The sequence below is a fragment of the Eulemur rufifrons genome, chromosome 7, assembly GCF_041146395.1.
Source record: "Eulemur rufifrons isolate Redbay chromosome 7, OSU_ERuf_1, whole genome shotgun sequence".
Taxonomy (NCBI): domain Eukaryota; kingdom Metazoa; phylum Chordata; class Mammalia; order Primates; family Lemuridae; genus Eulemur; species Eulemur rufifrons.
The window spans coordinates 279,174,492-279,191,734 of NC_090989.1; the positions used below are offsets into that span (position 1 = coordinate 279,174,492).

Consider the following 17,243-nt stretch of genomic DNA (forward strand, 5'->3'; position numbering starts at 1 on the left):
TCTCGCTCTGTTGCCCGGGCTAGAGTGAGTGCCGTGGCGTCAGCCTAGCTCACAGCAACCTCAAACTCCTGGGCTCAAGCGAGCGATCCTACTGCCTCAGCCTCCCGAGTAGCTGGGACTACAGGTATGCACCACCATGCCCGGCTAATTTTTTTTTTCTATATATATTTTTAGTTGGCCAGATAATTTCTTTCTATTTTTAGTAGAGACGGGGTCTCGCTCTTGCTCAGGCTGGTCTTGAACTCCTGACCTTGAGCGATCCACCCGCCTCGGCCTCCCAGAGTGCTAGGATTACAGGCGTGAGCCACCGCGCCCGGCCCTAAACGCCTTTCTGTGAGAGGTTGGCAGCAAGGTGGAATCCGCTCACCACACCCCTGCCAGGGTCCCCTGCTCACCACACACCTGCCAGGGTCCCAGCCACAGCAGCCTCCCCGCTGCAGAGCTTAGCAGGAAATTTCAGCCCTCTGCCCATCAGGCCCCCAAGCCTTTGAGCTGAGCCAAGCCAACCTCTGGCCCTGTGGCAGGGATGTCGTCCCCCCACACCCCTCCCACACTTCCTGCCGAACTCTCCCACTGCCGGAACTCTTCCCCAACTTCTGCAGGAATTCTTCGCAGAGTCATGGGGGCCTCTCCTCCCTAGAACCTGGGCTCCCTGAGGACAGCGTCTGGTCCCATTTGGTCCATGAAGGAAGTGAGGCTCTCAGAGGTGAAGTGACTCACCCAAGGCCACACAGGTACTGTAAAGCAGGGACAGGAAACGCCAGGTGGGCTTGGCTCCGCACCCCCACCCCCAGAGCCCCCAGGTCTCCATGCTCCTGATGGCTCCTGACAGTGCCTGGTGCATGCAGCGCTCAACCAGCTGAGCTTCCGCCCAGGAGACACGGGACACGAGGCTGGAGCTTAGGTGTGTTTATTCCTGTACAAATCATTACAAAACCAAGTCTGGGGCAGTCACTGCCCCCCCCCATCACCCCAATGTGCAATGGCTCGCTGCTGGCCTCCCTGCCTGGTCCCTTCCACCCCACAGCCTCCTTCCAGAAGCCCTTCCCTTCCAGGCTCCCGAAGGGCAGGGGCCAAACACACCCCACTGAGGCCCAGCTTTAATAAAGTGCCTGATGTGGAGCCGGGGTGACAGAGCTCCCAGCTCCCTACAGCCATCCCAGGCCGGCCCGGGGGAGACCCTCAGAAGCCCTTAATGGCTCCAGGAAGGGGCCACGTGAAACCCCAGTGTGGCTTTTCTCAGCCCCAAAGTCTCCTTGAACAGGTGGAAACCTCCCTGCTGGAGGGCAGAGGAGGAGGCCTGGCCCTTTAAGAGCCAAGCTGATGGCAGCTGGGCTGAGGGGCTGAGAAAACAGCTGAAGGCTGTCCCATTGCCATCAGAGTCCCCCAACCCTGGGGCAGTTGGTGCAAAAATACCCTAAGGTTTTCCAGGAGGTGGAGTGGGCACCCCAGACTACCAAGGAGCTGAGCCTCCAGCAAGGGACAGTGGCTGGGGACCCAGTCTCAGGGAGAACAGACCCAAGGGCGGTGGGTAGGGCGGTGGGTGGGGCGGTGGGAAAGGGTCTCAGACCACCCCAGAACCTGACACAGGCAAAAGGGCACCCAGAGAGGGGAGTTTACCCAAGGTCACTCAGGGCAGAGCCAAGACCTGGACACCGGCCTCCCTCTCGGGGACTCCCCAAACCCCCACAATCTCCGCAACCCCACAAATTCTCTGGCCTGGCCTCCAGACAGCTTCCACCCCCACATGATCTCTTTCTGATTCTGGGAATTGAGGGGACAACACCGAGTTCCCAGTTCCTTGGGACGGGATCCCACTGTCCCAACCCAGGAGGGAGTGACTTGGGGTCCATTCCTGGGGCTCTGAACCAAGACCTCATGGGAAAGGACATGTCCTTGGCCTCAGATTGACTCAGAAGCACCCCTATACCCTGATTGACTAAGCTTAGACCCTGACAGGACGAGAAAGACACCCCTGATTAACCACATAGACTCCCAAATCCCTGACTGGTCAAGAGATACCCCAGGCCTTGATTGGCTGGAGGATACATCCTCGTCAAGCCCCTGATTGGCTGGGAGACACTCCAGCCAGCCTTGATTGGCCAGAAGACGCAGTTGAGTCGTTGGGCGGAGAGCCACTTCTGTGTCCCTCCTACGGTCCCACAGGCAGGGTGGCCTAGGTCCAGGAGGGGTGGGAGAAGGTGATGCCGTACAGCTGGGCCCAGGATGAGAAGACCCTCTTCTCGGTGATGAAGCGGTGGTGGTTGCCCTTGTGGCTGTGCTCGTTCTGGATGTAGGTGGCACACTCGTCCGGCCCCTTGGGCTCGTAGTAGTGGTAGGGCGTGCGCTGCAGGCGGGGCCGCTGGCTGGGGCAGAGCAGGTGGGGTCATCGTGGCAGGGTGGGCACCAGCAGGGTCCTTGCCCTGCCTGCCCCCCCCCCCCCCCCCCTGCTGTGGTACCTCAGTAAGGGAAATCCCTGGCCCTCCCCAGCCCTCGGTTTTCCCCTCTGTAAAGTGAGTTTAGGGTGGACTCGGTTTGTAACCATCAGATTTTTTTTTTTTTAATGCAGTGGCACCTTTTCCTTTCCCCAAGAGGGAGGCAGTGTGGAGTACAGGCAGGACTGTGGGCGCGAGGCCTGGCCGCACCTCCTACTGTTTGGAGGACCGTAGGCCACTCATAAAACATCCGCCTTAGTCTTTCTCATTTCTGAAACGGGGAGAGTAACGGTTCCTGTCCCTTAGGGTTGCTGTGAAGAGTGAGGTAATAAACGTAGCCACGCTTGGTACGTGGTCAGTACTCCGTAAAGTATAGCTGTCACCTAGTGGGTTTTTCATATCATACTTCTAATAATAGTTATTATTAATAAACAAACTCTGGCTGAGCTTGGGGTGGAGGCCCCTGAGGGAGTTCGGGGAAGCCTCCATCTCTGCAGAGCAGTTTGAATACCATGAAGCAGAGGCAAGGTTTCCAGGCCCCCCAGCCCCATCCTGCGGCCAGTGACAGGGCATTGTCCTGGGAGGGCACTGGCTAAGCGGCTCACCTGCAGTAGTTGGGAGGGACCATGCCATAGACGTGCACGTGGTCACACAACTCCACCGCGATCACCATGGTAAACCAGCCTGTGCTCAGCCACGAATGGGACTTTTCCCTGGGGACAGAGAGGGGTCATGATGAGGGGGCAGGCAGAGGGGGTGCACAGGCAGGGAGGGGTGGCCAACCCACGTGGAGTTTCCTGGAACTCCTTCCACCCACACAGCAGGGCCCCACCCCCACTTCGGTTACCCCAGTCCAGCCCTGCTCTGGAAGCAAGGCCTGTGGCAGAGGGCTGTCCAGGCAGAGGCAGGGGTGTGGAGGGAGTGCTTTTGAGGGCAAGAGTGAGAATGTGCTTGCAGGGAGACCGGTCACAGTCGGGCAGGCTGGGAGAGAGCATGCTAAAAGCAGCTGTGCCCTAAGGGGAGACTAATCAGAGGTGCTCGTGCTGGAATGACTGCAGTTCAGAGCAAGGCCTGGGAGTGTAGCCCAGAACCTGGAGCTGTGCTTCCACCCCAGTGGCCACCAGCCACACGTAGTCATTGAGTACTGACATGTGGTTGAGATGTGCTGTAAGTGTAAATACACACTGCATTTCTTAGTATGAAAAAAATGTAGAATATGTCATTGATAATTTGTTATATTGATTACATTTCAAACTGAAAATATTTTGCATGTATTTGGTAGAAGGTGGTACTCTGAAAAGATTTAAAAAAAAATAAACCTCTGGGAAGACTGACAAAGAAAAAGAGAAGATACAGATTACCGATAATAAGAATAAAAGAGGGGAAATCACCATAAACCCTGTAAACATTCAAAGAATAACAAGAAAAGTCCACAAACAACCACATACATACATTTGACAACTTACATGAAACAGGCCAATTCCTTCAAACCCACAAACTACCAAAACTCACCCAAGAGGAAATAGATAACCTGAATATCCCGTAACTATTCAAGAAATTGAATTCATAGTTTTATTTATTTTTTGGGGGGGGGGGGACAGAATCTCGAGCTGTTGCCTGGGCTAGAGTGAGTGTCATGACATCAGCCTAGCTCACAGCAACCTCAAACTCCTGGGCTTAAGCGATCCTACTGCCTCAGCCTCCTGAGTAGCTAATTTTTTCTATATATATTTTTAGCTGGCCAGATAATTTGTTTCTATTTTTTAGTAGAGACAGGGTCTCGCTCTTGCTCAGGCTGGTCTCGAACTCCTGACCTCGAGCGATCCACCCACCTCGGCCTCCCAGAGTGCTAGGATTACAGGCGTGAGCCACCGTGCCCAGACAAATTCATAGTTTTAAACCCTCTGAAAAGAAACTCTCCAGGCCCAGAGTGTTTCACTGGCAAAGTCTACCAAACATTTAAATAGAAATAATTCCAATTTTACACAATCTCTTCCAGAAAAATGGAAGAGGGGACGTTTCCCAAGTCATTCTCTGAGGCCAGCATAACCCTGATAGCCAAACCAGGCAAAGTCAGTATGAAAAAACCCTACAGATCAATATCTCTCATGAACACAGACACAAAAATCTGGACAAAATATTAGCAAATCATATCTATCTATCTATAAATACATCACAACCATGTGGGATTTACTCCAGAAATGCAGGGCTGATTCAGTATTCAAAAACCAGTCAATTATAATCCATCACATTAATAGTCATAAGAAAAATCACATGATCACATCAATTGCTACAGAAAAGCATTTGATAAAACTCAATATCCAGTAACAATAAAAATTCTCGGGAAACTAGTAAGAGAAGGCAAACTTCCTCAACCTGATAAAGAGTAGCTACAAAAAGCCTACAGCTAACATCATATTCGATGATGAAAGACTGAATACTTTCTCCCTAAGACTGAGACCAAGGCAATGATGTTCACTCTCACCACTTCCAATACATTTCAACATTGTATTGAAAATCCTAGCCAATGTGATAAAGCAAGAAAAAGAAATAAGAGGCATATAGAATGGAGAGGAAGAAATAAAACTGTCCTTATTTGCATACAACATGATTATCTGCATAGAAAATCCCAAAGAATCTACAAAAATCTTCTAGAACCAATACCTAAGTTTAGCAGGGTTACGGAATACAAGGTCAACACACAAAAATCAATTTTTATATATTCTTTCTATATATTAGCAATGAATAATTGGGAATCAAAAAAAATTTTTTATAGTCACATATTATGGCTCCAAAGTTTTTTATATATTTAGGTATAAATCTAAAAAAATATTTACAGGAGCCATATGTTGAACATATTGGGTTAAATAAAATATATTAAAGTTAATTTCATCTGTTTCTTTTACTTTTTTAATGTGACTACTATAAAAATTTAAATTACATATATGGCTCACATATTTCTATTGGACAGCACTGGCCCAGATGTATCCCTATCTAGGGACACATCATTCCCACACAGCATGCTGGGAATGATGTATCTCAAGAATAGAGCACGCTGGGAGCAACTGTGTGCTTAAGCAAGACATGCTGGAAGTAGTGAAGACTTTACCTTAGGTATGCTATGGGGAGCTTCTCCCAGAAAGGTGCTAGGAGTGACTGTGCAACCTCAGAGCAGAGCATGCTGGGGGTCCTTGTGCCCTAAGAGTAGTGCATGCTGGGAGGAAGCCCTCCTGGGGAGATGAGGCCATGCAGAGCATGTTGGAAACACCCATGTTAACAGCTGGATATGAAGAGAACTCTCCCAGAAAACCTGACCACACCCTCAGAGCAGCACGTGCTGGGAACAACAGGCGCTCTGGGTGGAACATGCTGAGAGGGAGCACAGGACTGGCCAGAGGGGACAGATGGGAGGCTGGTACCTGTCCTTGCCCGTCTCACCCCGGAAGAGGTCATCAAATTGACGCATGCGGGTGGGAGAGACGGCGTAGGCCTCCATGTTGGGGAACACCAGGCCTGCCCGCTGGATGACACGCACAAGGCTGCCCTGGGGCTTCTGCATCTTGTTGGGGGGGCCCCAGAAGATGAACACAGTTTCAGGGGTCCGGTTGACGAACTCCTGGGGCCTCCGCAGTACACGGAATACACTGGAATGAGCCACCACGCGGAAGGTAGTCTTGTTGCCCACATCGGCTGAGTAGCCCGTGGTGGGTGCGTCGTTCATGCGGATAGTACACTCGGCACGCTCAATCTCAGGGCCCAGCTTGGTGCCCAGCAGGTGGCTGGAGCTGCTGACAATCACACACTGGTGGCACCGGGAGGGCAGCGTCTGGGGGGCAAAGAAAGTGAACATTATGGAGGCCACTTCTTGTGGAGCCCTGTGTTCCATACGTCCAGGCCTCCAGGAGCCAGGAATTATTATGCCCATTTTAAAGACAGGGAAAGTAAAGCCCATTCATTTGCCATTCAACAACCATTTCTAGCAAGCTGGCTAATGGCCAGGTACGTGGGACAGAGCAATGAGTGAAACAGACCCAGCTCCTGCCTTCAAGGACCTCAGTCGGGGAGACAGAAAACAATGTGACACATGCCAGGAAAACATGAAATAGGGGCAGGTGATCACGAGTGACTGGACTGGGGGCGACTTTAGAAAGGTTGCCTGGGAGGCCTTTCTGATCTGAGCTCTACAGGATGAGAAAGAACCACCTGGAAAGACGTACTGAAGGCAGGAGAGACAGCAAGCACAGACTCTGAGGCGGGAGTAAAGGCATCAGTTGGGGCAGAATCAACAAGGCAGAGAACAGAAGGTGAGACAGCGGAGAAGTGCAGGGCCAGGATTTGAACCCAGGTCTATGTGATCACAGATTCCCCCATCCCCAAAGAGGACATCTCCCCAAATGCACCCAGGGCATTTCCACATCTCCCAGAAACAAGACCCCACCTTACTATCAAGGAAGGCTGTGAAAGCTGCTCTGGGCCTCTGTGTTTCTGTGGGTGAAATGAATAGGTTCAAACCACATGCTCTCTGGGTCTAATTTTTGCCCATGGAATTCCCAGTCACCCTTCAAGGCTAAGCTCAAAACGCCACCTCCTACAGGTAGCCTTCCCTGAGCACTTACGCCAGGATCCAGCAATATGTTGCATGTACACTGACCGACAGTCTCTCCCACCCTCCTGAGCTCTCGTTTTCTGGCTTCCCCATCAGGCCGGAAGCTCCACAAGCCTGGCTCTGCCTCACTCCTTCCCACCTCACCCACGCACGGGCTGTCCCACTTCTCTTCTTCTTTCAAGGGTTCTTAGGGTAGAGAAAGATTCAGGTGTTAATCTGTCTCTAAACACCCACAAATAGGCCCTTTCCCAGCGAGGGTATGTCTGGAGCCCAGGGCTCTGCACTGTGTGCAAATGCCCTAAAGAAAATATAGGAGGGTCGATGAGGAAGGAAAGGTACTAGAGGGTGAACCCCAGAAATACAACCTGAATTTCATGGCTACCCAAGGAAAACCTAAGTCTCCAGGAAGGACTTTTGGCCTCTCTACGTAGCTGCAACTTAGTAGAGGTTAGGAAAATACCTGTGTCCTTCCCTTCCTTGCTGTGTGGCTGTGGACAAATGACCTCACCTCTCTGAGCCTTGGTTACCCCATCTCTTCAAGAGAGAGAATGATGCTGACCTCACAGGATTTGTCTGAGGATTACTGGTGACCACGGTGCTTGGCACGTGGCAGGCCCTTGATAAAGGCAGCTGTTATCACTACTGCTTTTGTGTTGTCACGTACACGTGTCTTGCTCCTAAGCCTTGCAGACTTCCCGGCAGAGACAGACAGCACTGAAAACCAGACATGTTTCCAAAGGGATTCTGACTCAGGAGGCCCAAAGAGGGGCAGGACACTTAACAAAGTCATGCAGTCAGCAAGGGGACAAAGTCACAGGGGGTCAGGGCCTTGACTCCTGGGACCCACCTTTTCTTTAGGAGGGTTGGGGGTGGTGGAGAGAAGAGGTGGAGGAGGAGAAGAAGGAGGAGGAGGAGGAGGGAGCAGCAAGGGTGGGCAATGGGCAGGATCTGCCACCAGGCGCTTCCAGGAAGCTCCTCAAAGGGGCTGCTCTACCTTGTTGCCAAGAATGGGGACATAGGCATCAGTCATGCTCCACTTCTTGAGGTTGATAGGCCCGCGTGCGCGGCCCCGCAGGGAGCCGTGATGGAAGACCTCATTGGCACTGTTGGAGCTGTAGAGGATGAGGATGGTGATGAGGGCAAAAAGGATCACGAACACTGCTGAGCGCTGCTCCTGGAGAGGGAGAGGCCAGTGAGGGCCCAGCCACCCAGCAGGCTCAGAGCCCCCTGCCTTGCCACCTGGCTAATGCTTGCTCTTCATTCCAGGCCAGTTGACGCACTACCTCCTCCAGGAAGGCCTTCCTCAGCCCCCTCGTTTCCCCCATCACAATACTGATCACGCTGCATCCAAACTGCCATCCCTCTAAGTAGACCATGAGTTTTGAGGACTGAGCCTGGGTCAGCTTCACACCTTACCGTATCCCAGATCCCAGGCAGGGCCTGGAACACGGAAGTTTCCTTGGGGTTGGAGAGAGTTCTGGACTAGATTGGATGTGGGCGTCAGGATTCTCTACAGCTGCAGCCAAGAGGTTGTCTAGAAACAGGCAGGACATCTGAGCAACAGGGCCCAGCTCTTCCCCCAACAGTAACTCTCCATAAGTTACCTAAGTTGCCTCTCAGCTCCAAGTTTATCTTTTTTGTCTGTTCTGTGGAAATGGATCTGGGCCCTTTAAATATTTTCCCTCACTAGTTAGTTGTATATTAAGCTTCCCCCGTGGAAGGTTTTAGAGAGACATTGCACTAGCAAAGTGCTTCTCAGTTCTGGTGGACTTGCTAGGGAGGCTCCTGCAGGGCACGTGGCTTCCCTAACAAGGGCATCTTCTCCACTGCCCCGAGGCCGACAGTGCTGGCACTAGCAGCACCCAGCACCTCCCTCAGGCAGAATGCCTCTAGCTCCTGCTGTGGTCACAGCTTCTCCAAAGTCCAGCGACTGCAGAGCACTCAACCTTATGCTGCACCCAGAGGCCAGCAGCTTCCCCGCCCTGGGCCAGTTCTGTATTGCAGCCACCAAGGGGCCATAGCCATGCCCTCTGCAGCAAGGCCTGGATCTCAGCCCTGGTGGTGGTGGTGGTGGAGGGGGGTGTCTGCTCTTTATATCTGTTATTCCTGTGTTCCTTAGAGTTCCAATCCTTTGTTATCCCAGTGTCCTGTTATAGTTGATAAATCTTCGTATAAACTTTTCCTGTTTCATTACTGTGTGGCTTCTCTCTCCTGATTAGACCCAGACTAATACAGCCAGCCCACCCCACCTCCAAACCTCAGGCTCTGCCAAGGCTGCAGTGGACCCTAGGAAGGAGTGTGCAGGGTCAGGCACAGAGTAGGTCAGTGAATGAATGGTGGGGAATCCTGATGTCCTCAAGGTGATGCTCATGTTGAATCACCTTTGACTCTGACCACTGCCCCCTCCCCTTGCCTCCTGCTCACCTCCACCTCCCCACCCCTACCCCCTGCACAGCACTCCACAGTCACCTCTGCTGGTCCTTCACCACAGACAGACCAGTCAAGCCCAGGAGGGCAGAGCTGACCCTGGGCCCAGAGACTGGCGGGAGCTTGCCTCACGCCACTCGGCGACTCAGTAGCCAAAGCAGGGCTCAAACCTGGGCCCCCAAGCCTCTGATGCTGCTTGGCGGGAAGGAGAGAGACTCACGGTGGCAGGGGTCTGAGGCAGATCCAAAGGAGCCCATTCCACAGAGGGAAGTGGGAGGCCCAAATGGGGACAAGAAATGAAGGAGAACTTACTTTGTTGCTACTCATCTCTCTCCGGCGTCTGCTGAGGGGTAGGGGTTGGTGTCCTGCAGGTGGCCCTGAGGGCAGGGACGTGGGGTCACACCTGCAATTCACCAGAAAAGGTTATGGCCTGGGCACCCTCCTCTGGGTTCAGCTGGTCAAATGCTACACCCTATGCCCCCCACGAGCTCTCCTACGCACCCAGAATGTTACAGCTCAGGGCCACATCCACTTTGCAAACGGAGACACTGAGGCCCAGACAGGGCAGGAATCTGCTTGAGGTAACACAGCTTGATAGTGGCAGAGACCTGCCCCTCTCCCTGCCCATTCTTCTCCCTGAGCAGGAGCTGGTCCACACCTCGCAGCTGGCAGACCTAAAGCTGGCTCCCCTGTTGGGGGGCCTGACCCCCACTCAGAGGGAGCCCCATTTGCACTAAACCCTACCTTGGGTCCCTCCGGCCTCAGAATAAAGCAACACTCCTCATAGGTCCCAAATACCTCTGCTCTTACTCCCCTCGGCTCTGCCTGGAGCACCGCCCTCCTACGGCCACCTGGCTCCCACTCATCCTGCAAGCCGGGGGTGGGCCAGGAGCTTCCCTGGGTCCTCACCCCACCCCAGGCTGAGCTGCCTGGGGGCGCAGCCCACACAGGCCCTCAATCGCTTCCTCTCTGCCGCCATAGCCACGGAATACCGGTGACGGAATCAGTTCGTTAACCGGTAAGGTCCGGGGAGTTGAGGGCACAGGCTGAGTCTGAAAGGCCGGGTTCCAGTGCCGGCTCCGCAGTCTCTGCCGGGGCTCAGGGGCTCAGACTCATTGTGCCAAATGGCTGTAATCACAGCCCCACCCTGGGGGCTGGATGGGGGACCTCTGGGCGACAATGCAGCCTTGGGAAGCCTTCCTTCCTGCGTCCGCCCCCCGGAGGCCTGGCAGTGAGGGGACCAGCCCAGCTCTGCTCCTCACGCCTCAGCCACTACCCCCACCCCACACCCAGGAGCAGCTCTCTCCAGACCTCAGTTTCCCACCTGTGAAAGGGGAGTGAGTACCGTGTCCAGCCTACCTCCAACAGAAACGGCCGGAGGGCGGTGGGGAGGGTGTGCAGAGGGAGAAAACTAGGGCTCAGGGGGACCCTCAGCCCGGCCCCCTCCTTCAGGGCCTGTCAGCTCCGGCCACTCTCTCCACCCCCTGACCTCGCGACTGTTTACTCCTACACTGTCACCGGGAATAGCCAGGGAACCTCGGGCCAAAGGAGGCGCCACACTCCTCGCTGCAGATTGGTCAGGTCCTGGCTCCGCCCCTCCCCAGCCCCGCCCCTTCCCCGCGGGGACCTCCCCCCCACCAAGCCCGGCTCAGGTTTCTGCGTGGCCAGCCCCTCACAGCCAGTCTGGGAGACCCCGGAACCTCGCCCAGTCCAGGCCCCGCGGTGCAGACCAGGACACTGAGGCTCGTCAGGAGGGAGGAGCGGCTTGTTTTTGGACTCACAGACCGTCAGGGCAAAAGGCAGGAGCCTAGAATCCGAGGGTCCCCCATCAGCCCTGCCGCCTCCGGCATTCAAGGCCTCAGGGCTCCAGCTGCCTCGGTCTTATTACGTCTTATTACTACCCTTTCCTGCGCCGGCCCCATGCTCCAGACACACTAGAGCACTCCAGTGCCCACCCCCCACTTTCCCACCTTTGCCTGAGCAGTGCCCTCAGCCAGGACCACCGTCGCCCTGGCCAGCCCCGTCACAATCCTGCTCTGAGAAGGCCATGGTCAGTACAGCATGTCAGGTGCCAGTGCGAATCCCGGTTCCACCACTTACTGGCTGGGGGGCCTCGAGCAAGCCATGTGACCTCTCTGAGCCTCAGTTTCCTCATCTGTGAAATGGGAATAATAACAGCAGGTAACTCACAGGGTCGTTGGAAGGATTCAAGCGGATGTGGCAAGGGACACACAGGTCTTGACAATGCTGTCAGTGCCAGCAGCTGTTAGTTTGGTGGTTACTCATTGCTCAAGGCCCGCTTCTCCGTTGTCCCGGGAAATACTCCTCCCCTGACCCCGACCCAAGAAAGCCTGGGGGAGTGTGCTAAGCATCGCTCAATCCTCCTGGCAACGCATGCTTATTCCCCATTTCACAGATAAGGAGACTGAGGTTCAGAGAGGCAAAGTGCCTTGCAGGGCCGCCCAGAGCCTTTGTGGGGAGCCTTGTTTACAGGGAGCAGCCCAGCCCAGGGCTGAGCCTGACAGGGTCTCCCTTGAGGATCCCCCTGGGCTGGAGGGGGAGAGGCCACCAGTGTGTGCAGCACCTGGCCGGCGAGCAGGCCTGTTGAAGAGTGGCTTGCTCAGGCAGGGGAAGCGACAGCCCAGGCGAGCTGTCCCAGGAGCCTGGACTCAGCCCCAGGGCTGGACGTGCAAGAGGGCTGAGCCAGAGCTAAGGGCAGGGGCCACACCCTGCCCTCTGTTTGGGGGCTTTCCTTCGTCCTCCCACGGGGTCGGGACGCCCCCACGAGCCCGCGTGGGAGGAGGGCTCCAGCGAGAAGGGGGAGGGGGTCCTAATTCCGAGATGATGGGGACGCCAAGCCCGTGAGTTCACCGGGGAGCTCACCCCTGTGCCCCCCTCGCGCCGACCCGCTCCCCAACTCCCACACTCGGGGGTCCAGAGCCCTAACCTCAACGGGGAAGAGAAGACAGGCAGGACAGCGGCAGGGTCCCCAGCTCTAACCGAATAGTCAGCGCCGAGAGGCCCAGAGAACCCCGCGACAACCTCTGTGCGCGAGGACCGGGACCTCGGGGCGCGATCACCTAGGAGGAGTGGGTCTAGGGGAGCCCCCGGGCCCCCGCATCCATCCCCACCCCCAGCAGTCCGCGATGCCCCCTCCGGGGCGCAGGCAGCGCCCCTCCCGCCCCCGCCCCGCGCGGCGCCCGCTCACCTCCGCCGGGGAGCGCCCGGCCCCCCGCGGCCCCCGAGCCCCCTCACATGGCGCCGGGAGCCGAGAGCCGGGGTCCGCGCTCCCCAGGCCGCCAGGCCCCGCCGCAGTCCCGGCCCGCCGGGTCCTAGCGCCGCCGCTCGCAGCGCGGTCCAGGCCTGGGAGGCGGGCGGAGCCTCGGGGGCCGCGGTGGCTCCGCCCCTGGGCGGTGCCGGCGGGAAAGGGTGAGGGGCTGGCGGCCCGGATCCCGCGGCCCGGTGAGCGCGTCAGTTTCCCCACTGGGCAGCCTATAGCGAGCACGAAAATACAACAAACTTTCGGAGCCCTGTACTGTGGGTCAGGCCCAATTCTACCTCGTTTTATTGTCACCACGACCCCGGATGGGGAAACTGAGTCCCAGAGCACCCTGCGCTCTCCTAAGGCTCCCTGCCCAGAGCCTTGCACCAGTAGTCACCCCGAGTGAACGCAGGGCTCATCCTTGGATCCAAGGCGCGCTCTGCTGTGGACTGGCCGTGCGGCCTTGGCACACACACGTGCGGCCTTGGCACACCACTGCCCTCTCCCTGCCTCTGGAAAGGAGGGGCAAGGACAACTCAGGCTTGTGAGGGTTAAAAATGTTCCTTCTTATAATTGCCGGGGTATTCATGATAGTGAAAAATAACTGAAGGAGCCGTGGCGGGGCGGGGGGAACGGTTAAATAAACGAAAGCCCAGCCCAAGGTGCACTGGGAGGCTGTTGAAATGAAGGATTCAGGTCAATGGGCCCTAACTGGAAAGGCCGGCTGGCCGGCCAGCCAGGATATTTACAGGACATTTAAGTGAAGAAAGCAAGTTAAAGAACCGCATCTTGAGCTGTGACAGTGGGAGCTCCCAGTTCCTGCCAGACTACATTTCAAGGACCCTAGTCAGATCAGCCAACCTCACAGAGAAGGGAAAAAAAGGGAAAACAGACACAGCCCTCTTCACAGCCCTCTTGCTATAAGCTGGCAACAATAACTATTCCCTTTTTTCTTTGCCTTTTACCCTCAATAAAAGCCCAAACCGCTTGTCCTCTGGGCTGGCACTTCTTTCTTTCTCTTGTGCCATGCCCTTCCCTCCCTTGGGAAGTAAAATAAACTTTATTTCTTTAAAACTAAAAAAAGAGAAAAAAAAGAACTGCATCTTGTATGTTCACTCTGGAAAACAAAGTTGTAAACATTTGCACTCCACGTCTGGGTATATATACCCTGGAGAAATTCTTGCAGATATACACAACAAAGTTCATAATAGCATTGCTTGAAATAATACAACACTGGAAACAGCACAAATATCCACCAACGAAAGAAGAGAATTCTTGTATATGATGAAACATTCACACTATGGAATAATATATAGCAGGGGAAAATGAGCAAGCCACAATTACGTGGCTGAATCTTAGAGACAGAAGTGAAAAAGTCAAGTCTGGGAAGACAAATCAAACTACATGAGTTATTGTTTAAGCATTCAGCAGGCAGTGGCCCACCTCTCTCAGCCAAGGACATGGGATAGCTTTTGCCTCTCATACTAATTAAAGTTTTAAAAGCAAAAGTCAAGAGCACAGGGATGTCTCTAGGTGAGGAAAGGAGGTGTGCAAGTAATGGTCTGGTCTTTAAGTCGGGAAGAGATTCATGCTATCATTATGCTTTATAACCTACAAAGATGATACACAGTCGTTTGTGTGTATCATAATATTTTAAAAGAAAGGTACAAGAAAAAGAGGAAAGATAAAACAAAAAAATAAGGAAATACTTTTTTGCCTATCATAGTGATTAAAGTGGTTATTTCTGGAATGATGGGATTTAGGGCTTTTTTTCTTTTAGCTTAGCTGCATTTTCTAAAAAATTTAAAATCACAGTCACATGATGTTTATTTAAAAACATTATTTTTAATTTCTAAAAAGGGCTGGGCTTGGTGGCTCATACCTGTAATCCTAGCACTCTGGAAGGCTGAGGTGGGAGGATTGTTTGAGGGCAGAAGTTTCAGACCAGCCTGACCAAGAATGAGACCTGGTCTCTACTAAAAATAGAAAAAATTAGCTGGCCAACTGAAAATAGAAACAAAAACTAACCGGGCGTGGTGGCGCATGCCTGTAGTCCCAGCTACTCGGGAGGCTGAGGCAGGAGGATCACTTGAGCCCAGGAGTTTGAGGTTGCTGTGAGCTAGGCTGATGCCTCAGCACTCTAGCCTGGGCAACAGAGCGAGACTCTTGTCTCAAAAAAAAAAAAAATTCTAAAAAGGAACTGCATATATACCATGATTTTTTTTTTTTTTTTTTTGCTTGTCTCTTAAAAATAGAACCATCTGTGGATAATTGCAAATGTACACATAAAGTGTCTGGAAGAATCTACTCGGGACTATTGACAGTAGTTTCCCCTGGAGAGTGGAGGTGGGACAGGAAGGATAGGTGCCACCTTTACTTTTCCCTCTATAAACTTCTAGGCTGTTTGCACTGTACTAATATGGTAAGTTAATAACACTTTGTTTTCAGTTAAAACAAAAGTGAGCAGTCCTCCAAGGTCCTCCAGGCTATAAAGGCACGGCCCTCAGGAAGGGGAGGGGGGTGGCCCTTCCTGCCGGCCCCTGTCCACCCACATCCGCTTCGTAAGCCTCAGCCCCATCCCCATCCTGGCACAGGACAGCCTGGCCCTGCCCTTCCAGGCACAGGGTGGAACACCACAGAGTGGAGCGGAGTGGTCAGGCGGGGAGCCTGAGGAACCTGACTGCTGGGACCCAGAGAAGGAGCACCCCTAGCCTAAGGCCACCCAGCAGGCTGCACCAGGCATGGGGACATCTAACCCAGTCCTCCCTAACCCAGGTCAGTGACTTGAAACCGGGAAGTGAGAGGGAGACCTGGAGCTGCCCACTCAGACCTGCCATGACCCTGGGCCCGGGCTCACCCCAGGAGGCTCTGCTTTAGGGCTGCTTCCCTTGCTGAGCCCCAAGAACAATGACCACCAAGTCAACAGTAATAATAAGGATGAGAAAAAGGGCAGCTTACTCCTGTGCTGAGCACTTTGCAAACATACCTCATTGAATCCTTAAAATAACCTATGAGATGGGTACCACTGTTACCCCACTTTCCAGATGAAGAAACTGAGGCTCAGAGAACACATGGGTGGCAGGGCTGGGATTCCACTAGGCCTGCCTAATAAGCACAAGTTGTCCTATACTGAGGGCCCAGGCCTATGAGAGCTGGGCAAGGCCAAACAAGACATTCATGGATGGTGACTATGGACAATCCTGTGGTCCCTCCCTCCAGCCCCGTGGTCCGGCATATGACCCCCTCTTCTTGTCCCTTAGTAAACTTCTTCAAGCTGGTATTATGATAAGCAGACGTAAATTCTGGTCTCTCCAGTTAGGCAGAAAGGTGAGTCCACCTCAGATGCAGAGAAAAGAAAAAGGTCTTATAATTATTAATTGTGCTAATGACTATCTACTAACATAGTACAATGGGTAAATAATCAAAGTGACCTAAGACAGGTCCTAGGTCCAAGGGAAGGGAAAGTCAATTTAACAATACTGCCCAACTATATAAAATTAAATTTTACAATACTTATTTGTTATAAAAAATTATACTTTATTCTAACTGATACTATCTACTTCTGTAAAGCTACTTACTTTTTACTTGATTGTTTAAAATAGATAATCAGATAGGACCGGAGGGTCTTTAAATGATCTCATAACCTTAAAGCTAAAAATTATTGCCTAAAATGTCCCAAGGTGTATATATTTAATGTTCCATATAGTACAATGGTAAAAAATATATAAATTGTCACAAAACCCATACTCAGGGCCACACGCCGAACTCGGTGGGATTCCCTGCCAAAAAATGTGCCACTGGCCAGCTAATAAAGACTCACTGCATTTCAATCAGTCTTTCGTGATTGACTTTCTCACTCTGGTCCATAACAGTATGATTTTTCCCTTCCATGGTATTCTGGGGATTCCTAAAAGATCTCTTCCCCTGCTGCCCAGTTCCCAATTTACAGAAACCAAAATCAAGGGCCAGAGAGAGGACAGAACTTGCCCAAGATACCACAGCAGGTCCTGGGCAGGGCAGGCCAGGAGCCTCTCTCCTCTGGAGGACAGGCCAGTGAGGGCGGCTGCAGGTGGGGGCCTCACACAGGAGCTGCTCCATAGCCCCCTGGCCCCAAGACCTGGGCTCCCGCAGAGGCACAGTGGGTCTGGAATGAAGAAGTACCTGGTTCTTCACAGACAGAGGCTGGAGTGGTGACAGGCCCAGGTGACACAGGACACTGGACACCAGTACCCAGAAGGCCTGATGTTCCTTTCCTCACCTACATACGTGAGGTTTGAGCATGAGCTCCTGGCCTGGCCCCAACGCCCTTCTGAGCAAGGGGCCCCTTATGCCACCTCCGGGCTGTGCGGCTCACCTGGCTTCCCTCTGGGCTCGGGAGGAAGTAGGCAGGTCCCCAGCAAGTCGGCTGAGGGGCAAAGGAACCAGAGTGTGGACAGGAAAACAGAAGCCCAAGGAGGGGCTGCGCATGGAGGTGCCCCCTAGAGCTGTGGGGGGGCTCCGGCCCCCCACTCAC

At 53.6% G+C, this 17,243-nt stretch overlaps 1 protein-coding gene across 6 annotated transcripts; it reads right to left on the reverse strand.

Moving 5' to 3' along the window:
• Nucleotides 1-900: 900 nt before the first annotated feature.
• Nucleotides 901-12,691, reverse strand: ST6GALNAC6 (ST6 N-acetylgalactosaminide alpha-2,6-sialyltransferase 6). 6 transcript variants are annotated; one of them, XM_069474706.1, is made up of 7 exons: nucleotides 12,677-12,691; nucleotides 11,569-11,623; nucleotides 9,781-9,871; nucleotides 8,036-8,215; nucleotides 5,855-6,261; nucleotides 3,041-3,148; nucleotides 2,101-2,366 (listed from the first exon to the last, which is right to left on the reverse strand). In XM_069474706.1, the coding sequence occupies exons 2-7, from the start codon at nucleotides 11,592-11,594 to the stop codon at nucleotides 2,177-2,179; spliced, it is 1,002 nt and encodes a 333-aa protein (XP_069330807.1). In that variant the 5' UTR covers nucleotides 11,595-11,623; nucleotides 12,677-12,691; the 3' UTR covers nucleotides 2,101-2,176. The 6 variants fall into 6 exon arrangements, with proteins under 6 accessions (XP_069330801.1, XP_069330805.1, XP_069330802.1 ...); XM_069474700.1 differs by lacking the exon at nucleotides 12,677-12,691 and having other exon boundaries at nucleotides 901-2,362; nucleotides 11,439-11,606; XM_069474704.1 differs by lacking the exons at nucleotides 11,569-11,623; nucleotides 12,677-12,691 and adding an exon at nucleotides 10,828-10,981 and having other exon boundaries at nucleotides 901-2,362; nucleotides 8,036-8,153.
• Between the last annotated feature and the right edge of the window lie 4,552 nt (nucleotides 12,692-17,243).

Coding starts and splice junctions, on each gene's coding strand:
- ST6GALNAC6 (XM_069474700.1), bottom strand. Junction 6,262..8,035: donor TCCCCATTCTTGGCAACAAG/GTAGAGCAGCCC, acceptor TTTGCCCCCCAG/ACGCTGCCCTCCCGGTGCCA. Junction 3,149..5,854: donor GGTGAGACGGGCAAGGACAG/GTACCAGCCTCC, acceptor CTCTGTCCCCAG/GGAAAAGTCCCATTCGTGGC.